Below are 25395 nucleotides of genomic sequence, written 5' to 3' on the forward strand. Positions count from 1 at the left end.
AATGTGGATGAAAGGATTTTGTGGCACTGTGTGGGGTGTTTATGAAAACGTGGAGGAAAGGGTTTTTGAGGGCTGCGGGCAGGCGTTATAATTTTATATTTTCAAGTGTTTTATATTCAACATTTTTCCCCCCATATTAGAAAAGAGTATCAAGATGATTTCCAGTTACACTGATAATGGAATAGTGGTTGCAACTGCTGAAGACTTCATGCAAAACTTTAAAACCCTTGTGGGCTATCACAACTCAAATACAGAGGAAAACCTTCCATTGCTTGGTGCTAATGAGAATCTTGAGTCCCAGTCAGGTAACTTTTCAGTAGTTTTCATTTTCTTTAAGGTAGACAGAAAAAGAATGGTTTTGCTTTGATTTCATATAATGAAAACTTATTTTGAAACTGCTGACCTCGGTGTAAACAGCTTCAGGGGAAGTGTTTCAAGGCATTTATCATTCTTTTACTTAAAATATACAAAATCTCATTTATTATACTGTAGTCCGTTGTAAGCTGTTAATGGTAGACTGCATACTAATATACAGTAAGCATTTTCTTTGGAGGTAATGTAAGTATTACTGGCTTCTGTTGTGATTTAAAGCAGTTAATGATAAAGTAGTAGAAATATCTATAGCTTTAGTCTTTTGTGAGATGGCCTCTGCTTTGGTTCCAGGTTTTATGTAAAATGAAAGATGAACGTTTTGTTTTCGAGGAAAAGCAGAGATGATCGAACATTTGATAGAGCTAACCAATTTAGTAGTAATCCAGTGAAGCTAGATGTCAGAATTTTTATTTTATATTTGTCTTGTCAAATACTGAATTACCGTATAACTTTAGATGCTGTTTTGACATTAACCCCTTTGGAGCTGGGAGTTGGGATTTCCCAACATTAAACGTGAACACATTTCGCAGAAGCTTTTAGCATCGGATTATCTGGACATTCACACCTAGTGTGAGTGTTGTGACTAAGTGAACTTGTGGCAGAAGACCAAGCTTTAAGGGATTGTGGACTTGCAGACCCTGACGCATTATATTGTGTGAGTAGTGTATAATTTTAAAACTTAAACAAATTGTGTATTTCAATAGAGGAGGACTTTTTGTTTTTTAAATGTAGCTCTTATAGAAAACGATGAAAAGGATGAAGAGGATATGTCTCTGGATTCAGGGGATGAAATCTCACAAATAGAAGTATGCAGCAATTTTCATTCAGAAATATTGGAGAAAGAGACCAAAGGATCACGTGGAACAGATCAAAAAAAGAATATTCAAATTGAGTTGCAATCGTCTCTTGACTTGCAAAAAAGTTTATTAGAAGATGAGACTTATCAAATTGATTCTGCAGAGAGAGCTTCTATTGATAGAGTATGCTCTGAAGGAGAGAACAGTAATTCAGTTGAACAAGATTCATATAGCAACTTTCAGGTTTATCACAGTCAATTAAATATGTCCCATCAGTTTAGTCATTTTAATGTTCTCACTCATCAGACATTTTTGGGCACACCATATGCCCTTTCATCAAGTCAGACTCAAGAAAGTGAAAATGACTTTTTAGCTGCTTATACTCAAAGCTTGGATAGAGAGAACGCTCCATCTCCGTTAAGTTGGTGGAAAAGTGATTCTTGCAGGCCGTTTTCAAAAGAGAAATAATTATAGTAATTTTTAAAAACAGGTTGTTATGGACTTTTTCTGTTTCTTAAAAGTGAATTAACAATTTATATTTCTTTCTCTAAACAAAAGGTTTCCTTTCTCATGGTTTTTTTTGCCCCTCTTATTTAAATCATGATGGCCTGTAACAGTTGAAGCCTCTGGAAATTGAAATAAATATATATATTTTTAACATATATTGTACTTGAATTATCTCATGTTGGCACTTCTAAGTTTTACACTTTATATGTCATCTGTACTTTGGCTTCAAATTGAAGCTTGTTTTATATATAAAACTAGGATATTTGCAAAAGGATAGTGCACAGTAGTGGCTTTACTTTTCCTCTAATGTCAGATTATCCCAAATACTTTTGCTGAAATGATGTATCAACTATTGTATTTATTTAAGCTTTTGTATAGTGTTTTTACACAGGTATAAGCCAGTGATGTTAATAAATATTTACAGGATTTTGGCTCAATACCTCAGGATTTATTGAACAAAGCAATTTCATTTAGGTTATAAAACTGTGTACTTAGGACTTAATACCAGGCAGCATTATTTTTTATCTTTAGACTTAACCATGTAATTGTGCCTGTTACTAAAATTTTGGTCAAGCTTTTATTTTTTTCAGTGCTTGTGTGGTCCTTAGACTTAAAACAAATTCAGTTTCATATTTCAAAAGATAGGTTTCTGTTATTACAGGCAGTTTATTAACAGTTTGAAACCAACTTTCCTACAGGTTTTTAAATTGTTAGAAAAAAATGTATGTATATTTTTCAGGTGGTAAGTAAGCACTTAAGTGCTGTACCAAAGTACATGGTGGAGATAAGAGTTTTGAATCCACATGTATTGGTTAAAAAAAAAATGCTTCTTCATTACTAATACAAACTTGTAGATGTTTTTAAAAACTATAGTTTCTACAATAAAAGTCATCAAAGGACTTAAAAAAACTTCCTCATAAGCCTAAGCTGAATCTGGGCTATTTTAGTAATGTTGTGACATCAGACCTTCCTTTGGCCACTAAAAGAACTTTAGGTCCTACTCTTCAAACTCTTTTTATAGAATATAGTAGATAAGTGGTGTTTCAATCAGTAAGCCTACATGTAGACTGTGGAAGAACATTATCTGTAAACTCCAGGCTGTGTTAAGGTAAGTAGATAAATACCCACATTGTGACAGAGCAGGTAACTTTTTCTTAACTGAGCTTTTATGAAACTGTTTTATTGTTTTAAATACATAATATACATACACAGCATTTTTCTACATTATGTACAAGTTTTAAATAAGCTTTAAAAAATAAATTTAGGCTACGTGTAAAAACAGTTAAGCAACAACCACATTTTATAATTTGGAACACAAATGAAGGATTTAATTTTCTACATTTAAAACGAAGAACTAAAATTCTCTTCTTGATTTGCAGCTAAAGGCATGAGATTAGTTTCCAACTCCCTTTGCTTCTGGAGAAGGCCCTGAAATCACATTGATTTGTTAGTAAGGTGTGCAAATGAACCCTATTCTATATTTACTTTGAAAACACGTTTTCAATTTTTATACCAGACTTTCTCACTCGGATACTGTACTTACTATATATATAGATAGAACTATTATAGATTTGTAACACTGTCTTCATATTTTTAGCATAAAACCAATAGAGATGGCCTTCCTTAAAGAGGCGCCATCCCTTACCTTTTCCTCAAACGTCTTAAAAAGATCCTGAGTCTCCCTTAACATCCAGTGTGTATGCTGACTGCATTAACCTTAGTGGCTAGCAGAAGGCCCTGCTGAACTAAGACATGGTCACTATATAGGTGAAGGTGTATGTATATTACATTCTTTCTCTTAACTCACAACTATTTGTCTCCTCTAGAGTATGCTTGTCATTTTAAAAGGTAATGTAAGTAAACTCTGTGTGAATTACCGAGCTTGAGTTACAAAACTCAATCCAGGTGTAACCAATGCTAACGTGTAAAAAAAAAAGCTAAAGGATTCTTGATAATCCTGTATTAGTGGGGGTGATTTTCTAGCTTTATAGAAAAAAAAAATGTTAACAAACACTTGAATCAACAACTTAAAATAGATGAGGCATTTGTAAATGACTGGACATGGAAAAGGTACTCCTAAAACTACAGTTTATTTGGGGAAAGTATACTGTGAATCAGAACTAACTGCAAACGCAGTTTTGTATGTCATTTTTTAAAGCACAGCAACAGGTGTTTCTTCAAGGCTACCTGATAGAGAAAAGTTATATAGACTTAAATATTGGATTTTTTAGCTGAGAAAGGTAATGAGTCACAGTTGGTCTGGGAGAAAAAGTCTGGTAAGACAATACATGTAATTTCACACTGAATATATAGTGCTCTTTGGGTCTTATGTCAATGCTCTGTTCTAAACACAGCCAATACATTCATTTTTAAAAACTGTGAACTGCATTACTGAATTAAACCACAACTGTACTTATTTTCTGCCTTTGGTTTTTGGGCCTTACTGATCATGCTTTGCCATTTCAAATGTATGCATTTTCATTCAATAAAATTGTTTTAATACTCACGTCTCATGATTTCATGCTGGAAAGAAATACTCTTAGAGATGGCAATGTGAATCAAATAGAAGAAGAGAGATGACCTAAGTCATGTAATCCATCAGTTAAGCTTAAGTAACTGCTTAGCCATTCTATCAGAGTCCTCCACCAGAATATGGTCACACCTACACTTTTGAAAGGCTCGTACCTGTCTCAGATCTGATAGTCCCTTAAGGATTGCTTGTTGTTGATCCCTGTTTTTCACCAAGTTAGGATTAAGAAGTGGGTCCCTGAGATGGTCAGAGGCAAACAGCTCTTGTTCTTGGTCTGAGGTGAGACAGGATGTAAATGACAAAAATCAAATACATTTCTGATACTATGAAATAGCCCTATGCTATAATTTTCTAGGGATTCATTAATTTATATCCTAGGAAAGCACCAATTTAAGTAATACATATTCAGTACAAAATTTTATAGTTGACTCGAATACTAATTTGGGTTTTGAATTTGGGGTGGGGATGCATTTACCTACCATGTGCATTTTGGTAGTGAGGATCCTGGGTTACAGGCCTAGACAGTGGTGCATCTGGATCCAGGTAATAGACCTCGTTGGTTCGGACATACGGAATAAAATGAAATGGATCAGATATCCCAGGTGATAATTCTGTTTGACTCTGTCCTGAGATCAGATTCTCTCTTTCATAATTACTATTTTTTAGTGTCTGAGTTTGTTGCGTTCTGCTTTTCACTGCCGGAATTGGTGGCGACTGAGACCTGTATTTTCCCAAAAGCACAATAAAGGACTTAAGCATTAATCAATCAACTATTGTGTCTTTTATTTTAGATTAAGCATTTTCTATTCTTCAGTCACATTTCAGTTTATTCTAAAGTACTTACAACATCTTAGGTAACACTATGTATAAAAGGCTTGAGTTTTATGATTTTTCCTAAAATAGGCCAATAAAATGCGATTAATATGTGCATTATTACTATTTGCTGAGGATATACATATACAGACACTCTCTAGAACAGGGAGAAAAAAATTTACTAGCTTCTGAGGATCAATCAATGCTACCTGATTTGAGCCTAATGTTCATAATACAACTTATGCCACCTGAAGTAAACTTGCTGTTAGAGCCACATTCAGAGACAACTCTAAACCAGATGGTTCATAATCAAAAGCAAACAATTCTAAATTTGCCATTGGTTATTTTCTCATTGCTAACCAGTCATTTCCCTCTCCTCTCAATCCAAGGAGAATGTCTATTCCACTGTTGACATCTGGAAAATCAACACTGTTAAATCTGGAGCTAATAGAAAATGTCACATTTCTGCTTAGGCTGACCTTTATATCACATAGAAAGCACTAAGTAGCAATGAAAACCATAACATACCTTTCCTTGCTAAAACAATTAGTTCTCAGAGGTTCTTCTTCCTATATGATGGATACACAAATGTAGAAAGGAGTAAATAACAGTATTTCCATATATCCCCACAAATAATTGTAGTGGTTTACTTGTTATAATGTTTCTCAAACAATGATTTGAGCAACAGATCCTAGGTAACAGGCTAGGTATTTCTCCAGTCAGAGAAACCAAACCAGTCATTCCTGACCTTGCCCATTATTTGGATATTTGGATTATATCTCTCTCAAAGAGTGTTGGTTCAAATATTCATTGTCACTGGTGGTTTTAGTCTTTAAGTTGTGTCCGGTTCTTTTGCAACCTCCTGGACATAGCCTGCCAGGCTCCTCTGTCCATGGGATTTCCCAGGCAAAAATACTGGAGTGGGTTGCTACTTCCTTCTCCAGGGGATCTTCCCACCCCAGGGATTGAACCCAGGTCTCCTGCATTGGCAGGTGGATTCTTTACCACTGAGCCACCTGGGAAGCTCTATATGTACAGACTATAAACAAGAGTTTTGAATGGGTATTTGAATAAAGAATACTACTAATCTATACAGGGTTTAAGTATACATTTTCTCCGTAAAGGACAGATAGTAAACTCAGCTTTGTAAGCCATGTGGTGTCTGTTGCAATTACTCTGATAAAACGTGCAGCATGAAGTTAGTCACAGACACAAGAATGAGCATGGATGTGTCCCTAAAATACTGCATGTGCAGTAGCAGGCGGCAGCACTACATTTGCAGCCTGCTTCTGCACATTCAGTATTTTGCCCTTGGGCCATAGTTTGCTGACCCCTGGTGTAAAATAAACTAAAGCAAATTTCTCCTTGTCAAAACATGCATGTGAGGAACTGTAGTCTCATTCTAAAAACTTCGATGCATTTAAAGAAATAATTTTTAGAACAGCTTTACCTTTCTGACTAGCTGCGGCCTGAAACTTGGCTCAGTTTCTTGAGATGAATCAAGAACTTCTGGTGAAGTGCCTCTATTTTGAGAGATTTGTCCAGGATTACTTCTTTCAATCAAATGAAGCAGTTCCATCTGCCTTCTTACCTTTTTTTCTTCTCTCAGCTTTTGAAGTTGTTTAGGGTACTTTTCTGACGCTGGAATATACCTTCTGAGTGGCTTATTTATGTTCCAGTCAGGTCTTTTAGGACATTTCTTCATATGTTTTGTTTGCTTCTCCGTTCTTGGGGTCTGATTACACTGGTCATTATACCAGCTGTTTTCTTTCTCTAAGTTGGCTCTTTTAATCGGACTTACTAGTTCTTGATTGTTACTCTTAGTGTTACACTGTTCATTAAATTCTGCAGCAATCTCAGGGGATGAACAGTTTATAATTTCCCTCTCTGATACTGATGCACAGCGTGATTCTGTATTGGGAAATACTCCTATACTTAAGTCATCTAAAAAAAAGTTTCAAGTGATTAATTTTTCTTAAAATTGTGGTAAAATATACATAATGCAAAACTTACTCATCTTAACCGTTTTTTCAAAGGTATTAAAATTGCCCTCAAAAACTTTGTTCTGAAAATAAATTCTAAAGTTGTTGTAAAGTGGGGAGTTCAGCTCAGTGTTCCGTATTGACCTAGAGGGGTGGGATGGGGGAGGTGGGAAGGAGGCTCAAGAGGGAGGAGATACCTACATACATATGGCCCGTTCACCTTGTACAGCAGAGACTAATGCAACATTGTAAAGCAATTATATTCCAATAAAGAAAATCCTCTACCCACTAAACAACTCCTTCCCGCTTCCTGCCACCTGGTGGCAACCACCATCCTACCTTGTATGATTCTGACCACTATAAACACAAGTAGAAGCTAAGGTATTTGTCTTTTTGTGACTTATTTCAGTTACCATAATGTCCTCAAGGTTCATCCAAGCTGTAGCATATGTCAGAATTTCCTCCCTTTTTTAAGTGTGAGTGATACACCATTTGTGTGTCTGTAAACACATAGCCCATTACATTCCATTTTTCATTCATTCATCTGTCAGGGGACACCTGTGTTGCCTCTTTGTTTGGCTATTCAAGACCTCACTTTTTGTAGCTGTTTTGGGTATACACCCATAAGTGGACCTGCTGGACCAGTTAATTGTATTTTAACTTTTCTGAGGCAGTGTCACAGTTTGCCATAGCAGCTGAACCATTATACATTCCCACCAGTAAGGCACAAGTGTTCTAATTTCCCTAAATCTTTCATTAAACCCTTTTTTAGTGCACAATTCAGGGTACCAAGCACATCCATGAGGCCACACAATTCCAGAACCAATCAACACCTCCCGCAGAAACCCTGCACCCACTTTGCAGTAACTCCCCATTCCACCTCCTTCCCAAACCCCAGCAACCTCACTCTACTATCCATACGTGAATTTGTTCATCTAACCCTAGATTCCTTATATCAGTGAAACTATTAACATACAGGTGTCCCCTGACAGATGAATGAATGAAAAATGGAATGTAATGGGCTATGTGTTTACAGACACACAAATGGTGTATCACTCACACTTAAAAAAGGGAGGAAATTCTGACATATGCTACAGCTTGGATGAACCTTGAAGACATTATGGTAACTGAAATAAGTCACAATATATGTGCCTCCCTGCACAACTGCCCCCTCCCCTCAACTCCAGCTTATTTCATTCAGCATAAGGCCTTCAAGGGTCATTCAACCTGTAGCACATATCAAAATCTCAGATGACTCATTCTTAGCATCACATAATAGAGATCACTTTTTAAACCAAACTTCTAAACAGGACTGTCTGGTTTTCACTTAGAAATGCAAGATCATAATTTTTAGGGAAATGTTGACTGCTACTGATAGTGCATTTCATGTATTTTTTTAATGTTTCATGTACCATCATGCTATGCCAGCAGACTATCCCTGAATTGCATATAACCTTTCACTTTTTTCCATTTTGAAAACAAGAAAAGTTCACCATTGAAAAAAAAGACGTGAAATTTCCTTACAACTTACATGATGTTCATGGTTATATATATATGCTCTACTGTCACAACAGCTGGTAGCCTCAAACTTAGAAGGGCTATTTTTCCACATATGATTGAAATTTTAAATTCACAAGTAGCTAAGCAAAAGAGGTCTGGATTGCCCATTTAAAAAAAAAAAAGTCCACTTATTAATCTAAATGTGTTATTCCAGGCTAGAGGTGCCCCAGGACTAATTCCTACTAGTAAGGCTGCCCAGCCCACATCATTCTCATACTGGATATCGTTTGCCACTTTAGACCCATTTATATTCTCTCCCCTGCTCTCAGGCTGATTGGTAAGAACCTTATCAGTGGTATTCTGGATCCTTGGGCTTCTGTTTTTATTGAGTGTTCATAAGCAGATTTCAGGAAGGGAAAAGACAATTCAGGTTATTTATTCCACTGTCTCAGTCCCTATGAGCTAACCTCAGGCTGACTACCTTTCCCAAAGGTCACGGTTCCCCTCAAAGTTCTCTACCAACGCTTGGCTTCTAGATTTCCACCAGCACTCCGGCTGCTGCCAGCACCAGTCAGAGCATCACTGCTGTGTTCCTGCACATCCACTCCTTTGAAAATAATCCCTTTCTAAATAAGTCATCTTTACTGATATTTGAGGACCCTGATGGATTATATTCCCTCAGAGTCACCCAGTGGTAATATACATAATTTCATGGTCTTAAAAACTTAGTTTGACTTTAGTTAATGTGTAGGATTTATAGAACTTTGTTATTACTCTGGACATAGAGAAGGGACCAAACCAGATTTCACACTAAGAGCTAACAATAAAAAAAATACCAAGGGCTCATGAGCAGAATGATTTCAGATAACTAAGCAGGTTGCTTTAATCCTCTCTTCTTTTTTCAAATTCCCTTCTACTTTCCTGTCATAGGATGTGGGTAATCTTGTTATACTGAAGAAAGATCTAAGATTAACTGGCAGAAAATAGTGTTATGTGGAGAACGGATTTCTGTAAGATAGTACCAGCCAACTCCTATTTCCAGAGGAATATTATCCCCTACTTAATGGCAAGCCAAATTGTTTTTTGTCTAAGTTACCAAGACCACAAATAACTGATAGCAGGGCCTACTGGTAATTAGTTTAAAAAGTGAAGGGCTCTAGTTCAAGGTGGTGACCTATGAAGATACTGAACTCACTTCCGATGGACACACTGAACCTACATATACATATGGAACAATTTCCTCCTAAAACAAAAACCCTAAAAAACTGGCTGGGTGACCCCTACATACTGGGCAAGTGAGAAAGCCCCAGCATCAAAGCAGGTGAGAGAGGCTGAGCCACAATCAAGCTATGAACCCTGTCCCTGTGCTACAACCCACAATTGGGAGGGAACTCAAGAGCTTTCCTCCAAGGATCGAAGGGTTTGAACCCATTGAGCATCCCCGCTTTTAAGATCTGCACAGCACAGATAATGCCCCAAAACACCTAACATGAAAACCAAAACTAGACTCAAAGCTACAGCAGAAGGGAAAAAGAGCTCTTCAAGGGTCACCTACTCCCAGGCCCAGTGCAGAGGCAGCCAATCACACTGCTATGAAGGAAGCTCATTTAATATTAGGTTGAAAAAAAAATTAGTTGAAGCGTTGGCCCAAGGGGTAGGCATGTAAGTTAACACATCTACGGGCTTGCTGGAATACTCCCACAGTGGGGGTGTGGAAAGAGGCTGGTGGGCATCACCTTTTATTTAAACAACAACACCACCACCACCACCAGGCCTGTTATTTCCACCTTGCTGCCCCTGCCCTATTACACTCCCAAGCTTCAAGGGGAGTGGCAGGAGGCATCTTCGCACTCTCCCTCCGCCTTGTTCTAGCTGGTGCACGCCATCTTCACCCTCTCCCTTGACCCCAGGCCAGAGAGCCAGTATCTCCTGGCAGGGAACTTCTGCGAGCACCTGGTGCCCTGGTTTCTGCAGCTGCTGCCCAGTGGCTGCCCCCTGACAGACTGGCTCTGGAGGCCAGGGTCCCATGAAACTGTAACAATCAGAGAAATAGCTCCTGACAGAGTATCAACCCCAAGGACACTGAACAAATAGCAGGCTAAAACAAACCACCAGTCTTTCTAAAAAAGATCCCTACTTGCTTTTCCAAAAGGTTTAGCCTGAAGGAAAGGCTTGAGTTTGGCACACATCAAGGGGTGTATGGATAAGCTCTCAGAGAATGGAGGTCATTAGATATAATCTTGGCATTTTTCCTCTGCCTTACGCCAGCAAGGCAGTGTTTCCCGAAAAGTTTATACACTACGCTTGTATGGTGTCCCAAGTTCTGCAGGTGCCACCAGGGGACACCTCTACAACACCTGGTTCTAGTGGCCAAGGGCTTCTGCTTGCAGGCCCCACAGGACTGTAACCAATGGGGCTTGTGTTCCAGGCCTCATAAGACTACAACAACTGAAGAGACAATTACTGGCAGGTTACCAACCACAGGGCACTGGACAAACAAAACTGAAACTCACACTCTCATCTTCCCTGAAAAAGGTCTAGGGGCAGGCCTCAGGTCTGCACACACCCAGAGTCCTGCTGCACTTCTCACAGCGACCCATCTCACGGGTACCTCTGCCTCACTTCAGCCTGCTGCTATGTCCCAGGAAAGAGCTTTATACTTGTTTGGAGCCCCAATCTGTGCTACTGACAGTATAAACATTATGGTATATACCTGAAACTAATGTTATATCAGTTATATCTCAATTTTACATTTTAAAACAAGATAAGAAGTTACTGGAAGTTATTTTTTTTTAATTACTTTAAAAAAGAAATTTCCTGGACATACAGGTGGAGGGCTGAAAGGATTCATAGTAAGCCTATGATAATGACACCCAACATGGGTATTACTTAATTACTTATGTAAAAACTTAAAAGAAGCACATGAAAAGATACTTAACGTCAGCAGTCATGATGAGAGAGCACTTTATAACCATGAGAATTAGTATGAGTGAGGATATAAAGAAACTGGAAACTTCAGACATCACTGGTGGGAATGTAAAATGGTATGGCTGCTTTGGAAGACAGTTTAGTAGTTCTTCAAAACTTGAAACATACAGTTACTCTATGACTTTGCAATGCTACTCTTCTCCCCCAAGAGACTGAAAAGTTATGTCTACATAAAAATTTATACAGTAATGCTCACAGCAGCATTATTTCTAATAGCCAAAAAGTGGAAGTAAATGTCCTCAACTGATGGAGGAATAGAAACAAAATATGGTGGTCTATGCATAAAATGGAAAACTGTTCAGTGATCAAAAGAATGAAGCGCTTACTGTCATATGTTACAATACAGATGACCCTTAAAACATGCTAACTGAAAGAATCCAGACAGAAAAGATTTCAATCATACGGAATGTCCAGAATAGACAAACCTAGAGACAGAAAGTAGTCTGGTGGTTGCCCAGGAGTAGAGAGGAAGAAGGAAATGGAGAATGACTGTTGATGGGTACAGAGTTTCTTTTTGGAGTGGTAAAAATGTTCTAAAAAATAACTATGGTGATGGCTGTACAACTCTGAATATAAAAACTGAATTGTATCCTTTAAAAAACACTGAATTGTATCCTTTAAGGGGGTTAATTTAATGCTATGTAAATTATATCTTAATAAAGCTGCTATAGCGAAATTAAAAACCAAGAGATAAAACCTTCATTTTCTAACTCTTAACTTGAAAACCTTAAATTCCTTTAAATTTTAAACTTTAATTTAATTTTAACTGTGATTTTAAGTAAACTTTAAGCCAAATCACAATTTATCAACCAATACCTGTCTGCACACCAGTGTCCTTCCTGGGAGAGGCTGTAGAGTTGATACATGTATTCATTTTACTGCTCACTTTATCCAAGCCATGTCTTGAGTTTGCAGTGTTGTTAGTAGAGGCATTATATTCCACTTGTATTCTATCAACTGGCAAGAGAAATAAGTTATCTGATAAAATGATACAGCAGCAAATAAATAAATATGACTTTTAGTTTAATCAAGTAGTGTAAACACTGCAATAAAAATTTAGAAGGGTTAGCCTGAAGTTTCCTATAAAAAGTTATCAGCATTTTTATCCCTTACTGAACTTAGGGAGATTACTTCATGGACAACTCTGTACAAATGGGTACAAAAGTATACATTTTACCTATTGTGAGGGAAATATTAAGAAAATATATGTGAAAAGATACTGGAAAGTTCAGCATTATTTAGTTCTACTATTAACGCAGTTTGCCAAGTAAGCATTATAAAATTACATTAGTTCAAAGTCTGAAATTCCTTAAAAAGTATTTAGTTAATAAGCGTTTAAAGGTATTAAAAACAGGCAATTATTCTCAATCTTAAAAAAATGCTATAATTATAAATAAAATTCTAGTTGTGCTTACTGCCTAGATTTTGAATCAATCTAGAAGGGTCATGTCCCTTCTGAGCCAATTCTCGGATTCTCTGCTCTTGTTTCAGTCTCTGGGCCAGCTCCTGCGCTCTCTGCATCGTCTGGAACAGCTTATTCGTCTGCAGAGTCATCATTTCCTATCAATGTTGAAGCGCACAAAGTTATTAAATATAATTATCAAACATATACAGACATGACTATTCTCTCAGTAATAATTAATAATTTTCTAAGTTCCTACTGTATGCCGGCACTATTCAAGAAACTGAGTAGAGCAGCCAACAGAACAAAGTTCCTTCCTTTCTGGAGCTCATGTTTTAGTATCTTTTTCTACAGCTGTATTAGACCACCAACACAAAAACTCTTTCACCCACTCAAGATTATACTAATAAAGTTTCCAAAGCTTCTAAAGCCAGTGGTCAACTCCATGATTTTATTAAGGTGAAAGAAAACTAGAGAGGCCAGAAAGTTTGAGTTTGTTCATGTTACAAAAAATCACAAACTTTTTTTGCCAACCCACTAGATTATTAAGAACTAATACTCAAGATTTATGGTCATTTTTTATAATTCAAGCAAATAACATTCTTTTTTCATGTACGTAGTTATTTCACAGATGTAGTTGGCTCAGCATATTCTATGTATGCAAATCAGAACCTAAACCATTTGTACATTCATCAGCTAATTCTGAAGCAAAGGTTGCAAGCGGGAACTGGCAAGAAAAGGCATGCTCCCATGCCCCCATGCCACCTCCAAGCTCCAGGGCAAGTGCTCTACTGTCTACTCTCTAAATCTTACGAACCTTTCGCGATCGAACGTCACTGTATAACCTGCTCTTTGTCAGGTCCACTCAAACACAGCACTTGATATCACCATACCTATGCAGTCTGTCCACTGGCTACAGAAGTTCTCCTACTCTTTTTAACAGATCTTTAATTAGCACAGAGGAATCCTCTAACATAGTAACAGAATCTATGATTGATCCCAGCCAGTCATTCTGCAAGTAAATGCTCCTGTTCACAAATGAATACAGACAGAAAGCCCAATCATTTCTCTTAACATATCTAGAAATTTATTAATAACCATTGCTTAGGAAACACTTCAAAATTAAGCATATGGAAAATTTTTGTTTTTTGTTGTAATAACTCATCTTGACCTCCCCTCTCCTCAGAGAGAAAAAAATAGCATCTGTGACAAAATCTTTTGAAAAAATAAAAGCTCCAGCTTTCTTCCTACTTACAAAACCTTTACACAAAGCTTTAATGTTTCTGCATACAGCTTCACTATTTCAAAATACATGCAAATATTCTGGTTATTTTTCCTTTAAAAACAAACCCACTTTAAAAAAAAACAACCCACTTTTACTTTAAAATGTCACAGTTAGGATACAGATAACCTACTTCCTTTTGTTTCTGCTTAAGCGTGTCTTCTTCATACTGTCTCTGCATCTGTTCTCGTTCCCGGGCTAAGCGGCGCTCCTCCTCTTGCTCCTCCTTCTTTCTCTGCTCTTCTTCGAGCTGCTTTTTCTTGCGCTTCTCTTCTACTTGAGCAGTGATAGCTTTCTACTCATAAACAGTAACATAAATCACTGTCATAAATCTAAAAAATTCACACAGCATTTTTCTGGTGTTTCAAAATGTTCATCAATATACAGAGGGTAAGTTAAGTTAGAATGTCAAATTAAATTAGAATGTCAGGTTTTTCCCATCTCCCACCTGTCAAGTTCTACATGCCTTTTCTTTTTAATCCCAGGAGGGCTCTTAGAAGAACTCTGAGTGTTTAACATAGTGCCTAGTAAAAATAGCAGATGCTCTATAAATGTCTGTTCACTTAATTGACTGTTAACTGCATGAACTAAGCCTAATTCTTCACACAGTAGACATTTTAAAGAATTATTAGACATTCAAGTCCCTTTAGTATTAGACTAAAATTAGGGTAGAATTTTAATCTTAGTTTCCTTTCTTATATTATCTGCTAGATTTCTTAATCATAATTTTACCTCAATCCTTTATATATATTTCCCTTCAAAGACCTAATTCAAAGACCCTGAACAGAATTCAGAAAAACTGGAGGGGAAAAAAAAACACAAAAACAACTTAATACTATTAACTTAAACAGATTCAGTATCATTTCAGATACACAACCTATACATTAGAGACCTTCTCTCTTGGAAGGCAGGTGGCTGTACCATGTGATACAACCTAGCTCTCAGCATGAGCATGATTCTAATGTAACGCCAGTTGGGGTAGGGATTAGATGTAATCACAGGATTGTACAAGGCTTGTGCTCTAAATTTACAGCAAAATTTTAATTTCCATTCACTTAGGTATCTAGGCCATGGCTACTAACTATTAAGGCAAAGAACAACACGTTACAATGCAATACCTGATGTTCTAACTGCTTTTGTCGCCTCCTGTCTCGTTCCTCAATCTGAGCTGGGTCCAAAAGAGCAGTCATAGAACGGAGAAAGCTGGCAAGACAGATATATTAGCTACTTAAAACCCACAAATGTGAGTTTAACAAAGTACTAACTCATTTTTGTTCGAAATACATCATTTCTACTTTTTTTTTTTTTTTTTTGATAGGCAAGAAGGAGATTAATACAGGACACCTGAAAGAGGTGCAAGTGGGAAGGCAAGGAGCTCTGCCAAGTCATTTCTACTATAAATAAACATAGGGAACTGAAGACAGTTAAGATATGAACAGACAACAGCCCTAAAAAACAGCACACAGACTTTCTTAAACATCAATAAATACTGAAGAATGAACTTACTTCGTTTTCTGAATGTTTGCCACAGCTGTATCTCTAAAAGGTTTCACTGTATGTTCCTCCTCTGAAGGTTCAATCTGGCTTCCAACTGTAGGTGTATACAGACTGCTGATATCAGCCAGCTCCTGAGTGTCCGGAGAGACACAGAAGTACTCTGGTTGTTTTTGCATTGACTGAGAGGATAGTCGAGACTGAGAACCAGGATAGTTCTTTAAGGAATCAAAATGCATCGCCCATCTGTCATGTTCCTCACCCTAATCACGACAAACAAGACCTGCTAAGAACTTTAATAACTCTTCTTACATTTAAAATCCCAAATGACAAATAACACAATTTCTAAAAGTCACCACACAGCAAAACAAGTGTCATGAAAATTAACAAAACTGCATTCTGTATTGATTCCACATACGTTGAGATAGCTAAGCTTAGAGAATATGAAAAACTCAAAGAATTAGGAAATGTCTAACAAGTTACAAGAAACTATGCAAAATCGCACTTACTAAATTCATTCAAAAAAGGTTCACAAGAGCAAATGTGGAAAAATTTAAATATTCTAGTCTTGTCATGAAGTTTTAGGGTACTTTTAAGTTTATGATTAAAGATGTTTAATTTTTTTCCCTGTATACCCATGAAACTTTATAAATTACCATTGAGGATATAATTTTCTCCTCTGCTTTTTTTTGCCGGTCATCTTCTATTTGTTTGTTCAACTCTTCAATCCATTTTCTCTGCTGTTCTTGTTTCACAGCACTGAAAGGGTGTGCCAGCAGTACTGCTTCCTAAACAACAGTCATCAGTACCATTAAAAGTTTACATTTCTTTTCCTAATCACTTTATCTTTTACAAATCTTTCCAAAGAATTTATATATATTTAATTTGATAATATATTTATTTCTAAGAGATGCAATAATTTTAAACAAAAAAACTCAAGTATACAAGGAGCCCTCATAGTCAACAAGAGTCTGAAATGCAGTGAAATGAAGTTGCTCAGTTGTGTCCACCTCTTTGTGACCCCACAGACTGTAGCCTACCAGGATCCTCCATCCATGGAATTTCCCAGGCAAGAGTACTGGAGTGGGTTGCCGTTTCCTTCTCCAGGGGATCTTCCCAATCCAGGGATTGAACTCAGGTATCCTGCATTGCAGGCAGATGCTTTACCATCTGAGCCACCAGGGGGACAGTACTTGGGCGCAATCTCAAAAACAACAGAATAATCTCAGTTCGTTTCCAAGGCAAATCATTCAACATCATAGTAATCCAAGTCTATGCCTCAACCACTGATGCTGAAGAAGCTAAAGTTGACCAAATCTATGAAGATGTCTAACATCTTCTAGAAATAACCAAAAACAGATGTCCTTTTCATCATAGGGGACTGGAATGCAAAAGCAGGAAGAGATACCTGGAATAAAGGCAAGTTTGGCCTTGGAATACAAAATAGAGCACAGTAAAGGCTAATAGAGTTTTGTCAAGGAACACACTGGTCATAGCAAACATCCTTTTTCAACAACAGAAGAGACGACTCAACATGTGGACATCACCAAGTGGTCAACATTAAAATCAGAATGATTATGTTCTTTGCAGCTGAAGAGAGAAGCTTTATATAGACAGCAAAAACAAGACCTGGAGCTGACTGGCTCATTCCATTAGCTCCTTTGCATAATTCAGGCTCAAATTGAAGAAAGTAGGGAAAATCACTATACTATTCAGGTATGACCTAAATCAAATCCCTTATGATTACACAGTGGAAGTGAGGAACAGATTCAAGGGATTAGATCTGTTAGACAGAATGCCTGAAGAACTGTGGATGGAGGTTCATAACACTGTACAGAAGGAAATGATCAAAACCATCGCAAAGGAAAAGAAACACAAGAAGGCAAAGTGGCTGTTTGAGGAGGATTTACAAATAGCTGAGGAAAAAAGAGAAGTGAAAGGCCAAGGAGAAAGAGAAAATTATACCCAACTGAATGCAGAGTCCCAGAGAATAGGAAGGAGTGATAGTCTTTTAAAATGAATAATGTAAAGAAAAGGAGGAAAATAATAGAATGGGAAAGACTAGAGATAACTTCTAGGAAGTTGGCGCTATCAAGGGTACATTTCATGCAAGGATGGGCATGATAAAGGACAAAAACGGTATGGACCTAAAAGAAGAGATTAAGAAGAGGTGGCAACTATACAAGAAAGGTCTTAATGACCCAGATAACCACGATGGTATGGTCACTCACCTAGAACAGGACATTCTGCAACAAAAGTCAAGTGATCCTTAGGAAGCATTACTACGAACAAAGCTAAGGGAAGTGATGGAATTCTAGCTGAGCTACTATAAATCCTAGAAAATGATGCTGTTATAGTGTTCTACTTGGTATGTCGGCAAATTTGGAAAACTCAGTAGTGGTCAAAGGGCTGGAAAAGGTCAGCTTTCATTCCAATTCCAAAGAAAGGCAATGCCAAAGAATGTTCAAACTACTGTACAACTATGCTCATTTCACATGCTACCAAGGTTATGCTCAAAATCTTTCAAGCTAGAGAAATTCCAGAAGTACAAGCTGGGTTTTGAAGAGCAGAGGAACCAGAGATCAAATTGCCAACATTTGTTGGATCACGGAGAAAGCAAGAGAATTCCAGAAAAATATCTACTTCTGCTTCATCGATTACACTAAAGCTTTTGTGTGGATCACAGCAAACTATGGAAAATTCTCAGAGATGGGAGTACCAGACCACTTTACCTGCGAAACCTGTATGCAGGTCAAGACACAAGAGTTAGAACCAGACATGGACAACAGGCTGGTTCAACATGGAAAAGGAGTATGTCAAGGCTGTATTGTCACCCTGCTTATTTAACTTCTATGCAGAATACATCACGCAAAATGCCAGGATGGATGAATCAATAGCTGGAATAAAGACTGCTGGGAGAAATATCAACAACTTTAGATATGCAGATGATACTTTCCTAATGGCAGAAAGTGAAGAGAAACTAAAGAGCCTCTTGATGAGGGTCAAAGAGGTGAGTGAAAAAACTGGCTTGAAACTCATCATCAAAAAAACTCACATTATGGCAGCCAGTTCTATCACTTCATGGCAAATGGGAAAAAGTGGGAACAGTGGCAGATTTTATTTTCTTGGACTCCAAAATCACTGCAGACATTGACCACAGCCATGAAATTAAAAAGAAGCTTGCTCCTTGGAAGAAAAGCTATGACAAAACCTAGACAGTGTATTAACACAGAGACATCACTTTGTTGACAAAGGTCCATATAGTCAAAGCTGTGGCTTTTCCAGTAGTCATGTACGGATGTGAGAACTGGACCATAAAGAAGGCTGAGCGCCAGAGAACTGATGCTATGGTATTGTGGTGCTGAAGAAGACCCCTGAGAGTCTGCAAGGAGATCAAACCAGTTGATCTTAAAAGATATCAATATTCACTGGGAGAACCATTGCTAAAGCAGAAGTTCCAATAATCTGGCCACCTGATGCCAAGAGCCGATGCACTGCAAAAGATCCTGATGCTGGGAAAGAGTGAAGGCAAATGGAAAAGGGGGAAACAGAGGTTAAGATGGTTAGTTATTATCACCGATTCAATGGACATGAATTTGAGCAAACTCGAAGAAATAGTAGAGGACAGAGGAATCTGGTATGCTACAGTCTGTGGTGTTGCTGAGTTGGACACAACTTAGCAACTAAAAAGCAATACAAGTCAATATTTCAGAATGATATTTTTAACACATACTAGCAGAAGGATATAACTAACAGTAAAGAAAGGAAATTTTCTAATGAAAATTCTAAATTTCTAATGAAAATAGAAAATTCTCCAAAACAACTACAGATTTTAAAATTTCTAGCCTAATATAGTCTCATTTACTTTGAAAGGAAATTACTAATGGTCTGAATAGATGACTACTGTTTACACCTGGCTTCAGAATACAAAAACACTACTTTTGGACCAATAGTCAGGAGGATATAACAGAGCCAGCTGCTTTCTCTTTTGAATCATAATGTCTCTCAGTATATTTTCCCCCCATTTCTGCTGTGACAGCTCTATCAAGATCTGTGATACTTCAATAAGAAAAATACGTTGTGTCCAGAATAAGTCCCTGAATTTTATGAAAAAACAAAAACAAAAAACAGCAGCATAAAAGTTTATTGTTGTTTTAACCTAGGAGAGTTTACTATGCTTTAACAAAAAAGAAAAGGATATATTCTACTCAAACTGTCTTGAAAGGCAAGTTATGCAACGAAACATTCTGTTACATGACATAACTACAGGACATAATTTTAAAAACAGTTTGACAGAATAAGATAATGGAGATATACCTTACAATATTACTTTCTGTCCATATTTTCATCAGAAATAATGGCAAAGCTCAAAGTTCACAACCAAGCGCCTTGATCAAAGGAAATATTTAAACAAAAAGGAAAAATTATAGTATCTCAGATGCTCCCACACATTTTTAAACAGAAAAAAACTATCCATTAAAGTCTAAAAAAAACTACTCAGAAGGAGCTTTATCTTCAGGTTAAGGGATTTAACAATTCTATTTTTAGAAATTTATTTTAGAGATCAAACTGGGGGTGGGGGGAAGGACCCTTTGAACTCTTTAAAAAATTCACAGGGTCATCCAGTGGTTAGGACTCCATGCTTTCATTGCCAAGGGAGCAGGTTCAATCCCTGGTCAGGGAACTAAGATCCCACAAGCAGAGCAAAGTGGCCAAGAAAACAAAAACAAAACAAAAAAATTCACAACAAATGGCATGAATCATCACAGAATCCTATAATCTGTTTCTTAAGTCTGATGTAACTAGATTTGGTTTCAAATTTTGGTGACGTCTCAAATTATTCAAAAGTAAGACACAAGTCAAAATACCTTTGAAAACTCTTAAAATCCTAAGTGTTTCATATATATGTCTTGTATTTACAAGCCTGTAGAAGATTTAATAATCAGTTCTTCTAATTCAGTCTTCGATGTCTTACTCAAGGATGTCTTACAAAGCCATTACCATTCACTTGCTTCCCAACTAATTAAGTCATTTCACTTCTTCAACTGAGTAGAAAACTCTATTACTTTCTTGTTTGCAACTTTTCCCCAGTGTGCATTCAGGTAGAAGAATGAAAGTATAAAAACCTAGGGAATGGGAGAGGTGGTAGGTAAATGAAATCTTTTTTTAAAATTTTATTTATATAGTTGTGGCTGCACTGAGTCTTTGCTGCTGCACGCAGGCTTTCTCTAGTTATGGCAAGTGTGGCCTACTCTTCATTGTGGTACACAGGCTTCTCATTGCAGTGGCTTCTCTTGTTGCGGAGCATGGGCTCTGGGCACACAGGCTTCAGTAATTATGGCCTGCAGGCTTAGCTGCTATGCAGCAAGTGAAATCTACCCAGAGCAGGGATCAAACCCCTGTCTCCTGCACTGGCAGGCAGATTCTTAACCACTAGACCACAAGGGAGGTCCTCAAGTCTCACAATTACTGAGCTCATTTTAGTTGAAATTGAGTAAGGCAGATAAATGTAAAATACAAGACACACTGTGTAACAAATGTGTTATGATTATCTAGCACCTCCCTTCTGTTAATTCTTACATATATAAGGATAGAAACTTCTCTTTCTAGGCTTATCCACTTTTTCAATTTCTCTCCTTCACATTAATGACCTGAGATTTCCCTTCCTTCCCCTACATAAAAACTCCTTTTTAAAACACCTATTTTGAGCCTATTCTTAACTGAGAGCCTTGAATGAAAACTCATTTTCATAGGTACTCAATATACTACTGCTACTGCTAAGTCACTTCAGTCGTGTCCGACTCTGTGCAACCCCATAGACGGCAGCCCACCAGGCTCCCCCGTCCCCCGGATTCTCCAGGCAAGAACACTGGAGTGGGTTGCCATTCCCTTCTCCAATGCATGAAAGTGAAAAGTCAAAGTGAAGTCGCTCAGTCATGTCCGACCCTCAGCGACCCCATGGATTGCAGCCTTCCAGGCTCCTCCATCCATGGATTTTCCAGGCAAGAGTACTGGAGTGGGGTGCCATTGCCTTCTCCGACTCAATACACACTTCCTCACAAACAGTTCCTAAAGTAAATTTTTAGCTACCTTCAAGTCATTCTATGTTAGAAAATGTTAGTCTTACTATAATAAATGCTGTATGAATGGCAGGTATATCAGAACTGAAAGTAGTTTCCAAATGGTCACCTAAACATACCCAGTGCTGTTTCATTTAATTCCCTCCTTAAAGCACGTCTGGGAAAGAATAATCAGCGGTGACTCTGCCAGAAGAGTCCTGTTTGTTGTCAGTGCATGATTCTAAGTCCAGACACCAGGAGCCTCGTACTTTAGACACTTCTGTTCACCTACTCATCTTGTCTCCTCAGTAGGCATAAAAGGCATTCTGGATGGTGGGTAGTTTCAGGGCACTGAGCTAGAAAGAACCAGATCTTCCAAGAGGAAGAGCAGCACAACTAAGAGCTACATACAATCATTTGGGGGGGCGGGGGGCGGGTGGAGCACTTTGAACTTCAAAGTTACTTTAGAATCCTCTGAAACAGGCCTATAGTTTCCTTCCTTCCTTCTACTTTCTTTGGGTTTAACTGTTACAATTCTTTCTCTAACTTCTTCAAATGAATACTTAGATCATTGATGTTTTGCTTTCAGTCTTTTCCAAGAAATGCATTTAAGCATATAAATAAATTTCCCTATAAGTACAGGAAGGTCATATGTTTTCATAAATGACATTTTCATTATCATTTAGCTCAAAACATTTTCTGTTAGTTTTTCTTTCTTTCACTTAGAAGAATATTGCTTAAATATCAAACATTTGGAAATTTTCTTATTATCACTTATTACTGATACCTAGCTTAATTCCAATGTGATCAGAAAACACATTCTGTGTAATCTGAATCTATGAAACTTGTTGAAACTTTATGGCCAAGCAAATAATTAATTCTTACATTTTGAAAATATTTTGCCCATAGATTCTTTGAGTTTTCCACATAAATGACAAATTACTACAATTTTATTTTTTCCTTTCGGGTTCTTAAGACTTTAATTTCTTTTCTTGCTATACTGGTTAGGACCATCAATAACAAATAGTAATGATAACTGGCATCTTACTTCATTTTTAATTTTAAAAGAATACTACTAAAATATCTCATTCAGCATGATGTCTGCTATAGTTTTTTAAATTCTCAATTGGAAATTTCTTCTAACTACCTGAAATATTTTCCTTAATGAACTGGTTTCGAGTTTTATCAAATGCTTTTCATCTACCTACTGTTTCATTTTATTATGTACAATGGTACACTATACTTGTGGATTTTTTTTTTTTACTTGTGGATTTTTAAAAAAATCTCCTTTACTACCTATCATGAATCTATCTTAGTCATGATTTATTACCTTTTCATACATTGTCAAATTTTACTTGCTAATATATTTTATGATTTCTGTGTGTATATCCATGTGAAATAAACATAATTTTCCTTTTTTTGTTATTTTTCTGGCTTTTAACAACAAATTTATACTGGGCTTACAGAATACTGCCTAGAAATCTGATTAAATTTGGGACTTATTTCTTTAAAGTTACACAGAAATTGTCAGTAAAACCATGTAGTCATTTATTTCCCTTATGGTAAGTTGCTTTTCTTTTTTTTAATAAACCCAGATCTACCATTACTTTAACCAGGAGTATGCAAGCTTTCTACTTCTTTTTAAGTCAGCTGTAAGTTACAGTTTTTCCAGCCATTTACTCACTTCATCTAACTTTTCCTAATTATTAATTTACTAATGATTCTCTCTCTACCTGCAATGCCATTTTTACTCATTACATGTTTCACTGACTGGTACCCTTATTTTCTTCCCCTTTTTTTAATTTTTAAATTTAAGTAAAACCAACGTGAAACACTATGCTAGTTCTAGGTGCACAATATAGTGATTCAGTATATCTATGCATTACAAAATGATCACAATAAGTCTTGTTACCACCTGTCACCATGCAAAGTTATTACAATATTATTGACTATATTACCTATGCTGTATATTTTATCCCCATGACTCATTATTTTCTAACTGTAAGTTTTTATCTCTTAATTTTTCTTACCTATTTCACTTATCCCGCCACCCTCTATATCCCTCCTCTCTGGCAATACCACTGGTTTATTCTCTGTATCTATGAGACTATTTGCTTCATTATGTTTGATTCATTTGTTTTCTAGATTCCACATGTAATTGAAATCATATTTGTCTTTCTCTGACTGACTTCACTTAGTATTACTATCTTCTAGGTCCACTCATGTTTTCACAGACAGGATTTCATTTGTTTTTATGGCCGAATGCATATACCAAATCTTTATCCATTCATCTATTGACAGACACTTAGGGTGCTTCTATATCTTCCCTACAGTAATCAATGCTGAAAGGAACATGGGGTGCATATATCTTTCTGATTTAGTGGGATTTTTCCAGAGGAAAAAAAACCCAGAAATAGAACTGCTGGACTGTATGGTAGGTCTGTTTTTAATTTTTAGAGGAAGCTCCATACTGTTTTTTCATAATCGCTATACCACTTTAGACTCCCACCAACACTCAGGCCTAGTGTTATGGGTAACTGGCACACACAATGACTCTAGTGCTCTCTTCTACCTGTTTAGTTGTTGTCAATACCAAGTTCTGCCTCTTACTCTAAAAAGGAACTCACAGGCATATGAAGTATGTAGTACACTTGGATCCTAACAGGCCATCAAACAATTCAACTTTCTCGTTTAATTATTAAATCTTTCTGATAAGGCAAAGAGACCCAATCAGTTGTCTTTTTTTTCAGCTGTGCAGCATGTGGGAACTTAGTTCCTTGACTGGTACTGAACTCATGCAGAAGAAGCAAGGAGTCCTAACCACTGGACCATGAGGGGAATTCTCCCCACTCAGTCTTCAAACTTTTTTTCCATAAAGTTCAATTTTGGAGGACTGAAATGGGGATCCGCTGATTCCAAGACTGCCCTGTAGAGAGAGGCAAAGGGAAGCTTTAGCTAGGACTGGTTCATTCTAGTCAGGCTATGGTATTTATTTCTTCTGAAATTAGGCTGTCAGTGTATTTGGACAAGGTTATAACTTAGATATTTACCTCTCCTCAGAGAAGGCAATGGCACCCCACTCCAGTACTCTTGCCTGGAAAATCCCATGGACAGAGGAGCCTGGTAGGCTGCAGTCCATGAGGTCACTAAGAGTTGGACACGACTGAGCGACTTCACTTTGACTTTTCACTTTAATGCATTGGAGAAGGGAATGGCAACCCACTCCAGTGTTCTTGCCTGGAGAATCCGGGGGACGGGGGAGCCTGGTGGGCTGCCATCTATGGGGTCACACACAGTCGGACACAACTGAAGCAACTTAGCAGCAGCAGCAGCATAACTTAGACAAAACCCATTTCTATTGTGGAAAGGGCTTCATAATTCACACTCTTTCCATGACTCTAAAGTAACCAGACAACAGATGGAATATAAAGGTTCTATGCATCCCATTTTTATTCTACTGCATTGTGACATGCTTTTAAGAGTCCCAAACAAGATAAATCCTAGAAGAAACACATCAAGACATATATTAATCAAACTAACAAAAATTAAATACAAAAAAAAAAAACACGAAAAGCAGCAAGGGAAAAGCAAAAAATAACATACAAGGGAATCCCCATAAGGCTATCAGCTAATTGTTCAGCAGAAACTCTGCAGGCCAGAAAAGGAGTG

General features: G+C 37.2%; 2 protein-coding genes across 13 annotated transcripts in view; one reads left to right on the forward strand and one right to left on the reverse strand.

Annotated features, from left to right (window-relative positions):
- The window catches only part of TASOR (transcription activation suppressor), a 51731-nt gene extending 47563 nt beyond the window's left edge, over positions 1–4168 (forward strand). For 3 of the 6 annotated variants that reach the window (XM_068982781.1, XM_068982782.1, XM_068982783.1), the window contains 2 exons: positions 141–305; positions 1105–4168. In XM_068982781.1, coding sequence (XP_068838882.1) covers positions 141–305; positions 1105–1637 — 698 coding nt within the window. In that variant the 3' untranslated portion in view covers positions 1638–4168. Of the gene's footprint in view, positions 1–140; positions 306–827 lie in introns of all 6 variants that reach the window. The other 3 variants (XM_068982784.1, XM_068982785.1, XM_068982786.1) reach the window with 1 other exon arrangement.
- The window catches only part of CCDC66 (coiled-coil domain containing 66), a 49627-nt gene continuing 27134 nt past the window's right edge, over positions 2903–25395 (reverse strand). For 2 of the 7 annotated variants that reach the window (XM_068982793.1, XM_068982792.1), the window contains exons 8-18: positions 16324–16455; positions 15680–15801; positions 15292–15376; positions 14307–14468; positions 12905–13049; positions 12306–12446; positions 6470–6963; positions 5548–5588; positions 4686–4927; positions 4362–4480; positions 2903–3104 (exon numbers count right to left, since the gene is read on the reverse strand). In XM_068982793.1, coding sequence (XP_068838894.1) covers positions 3018–3104; positions 4362–4480; positions 4686–4927; positions 5548–5588; positions 6470–6963; positions 12306–12446; positions 12905–13049; positions 14307–14468; positions 15292–15376; positions 15680–15801; positions 16324–16455 — 1770 coding nt within the window. In that variant the 3' untranslated portion in view covers positions 2903–3017. Of the gene's footprint in view, positions 3105–4361; positions 4481–4685; positions 4928–5547; positions 5589–6469; positions 6964–12305; positions 12468–12904; positions 13050–14306; positions 14469–15281; positions 15377–15679; positions 15931–16323; positions 16456–25395 lie in introns of all 7 variants that reach the window. The other 5 variants (XM_068982790.1, XM_068982788.1, XM_068982791.1 and 2 more) reach the window with 4 other exon arrangements.

This window comes from Capricornis sumatraensis, chromosome 10 (assembly GCF_032405125.1).
Source record: "Capricornis sumatraensis isolate serow.1 chromosome 10, serow.2, whole genome shotgun sequence".
NCBI lineage: Eukaryota > Metazoa > Chordata > Mammalia > Artiodactyla > Bovidae > Capricornis > Capricornis sumatraensis.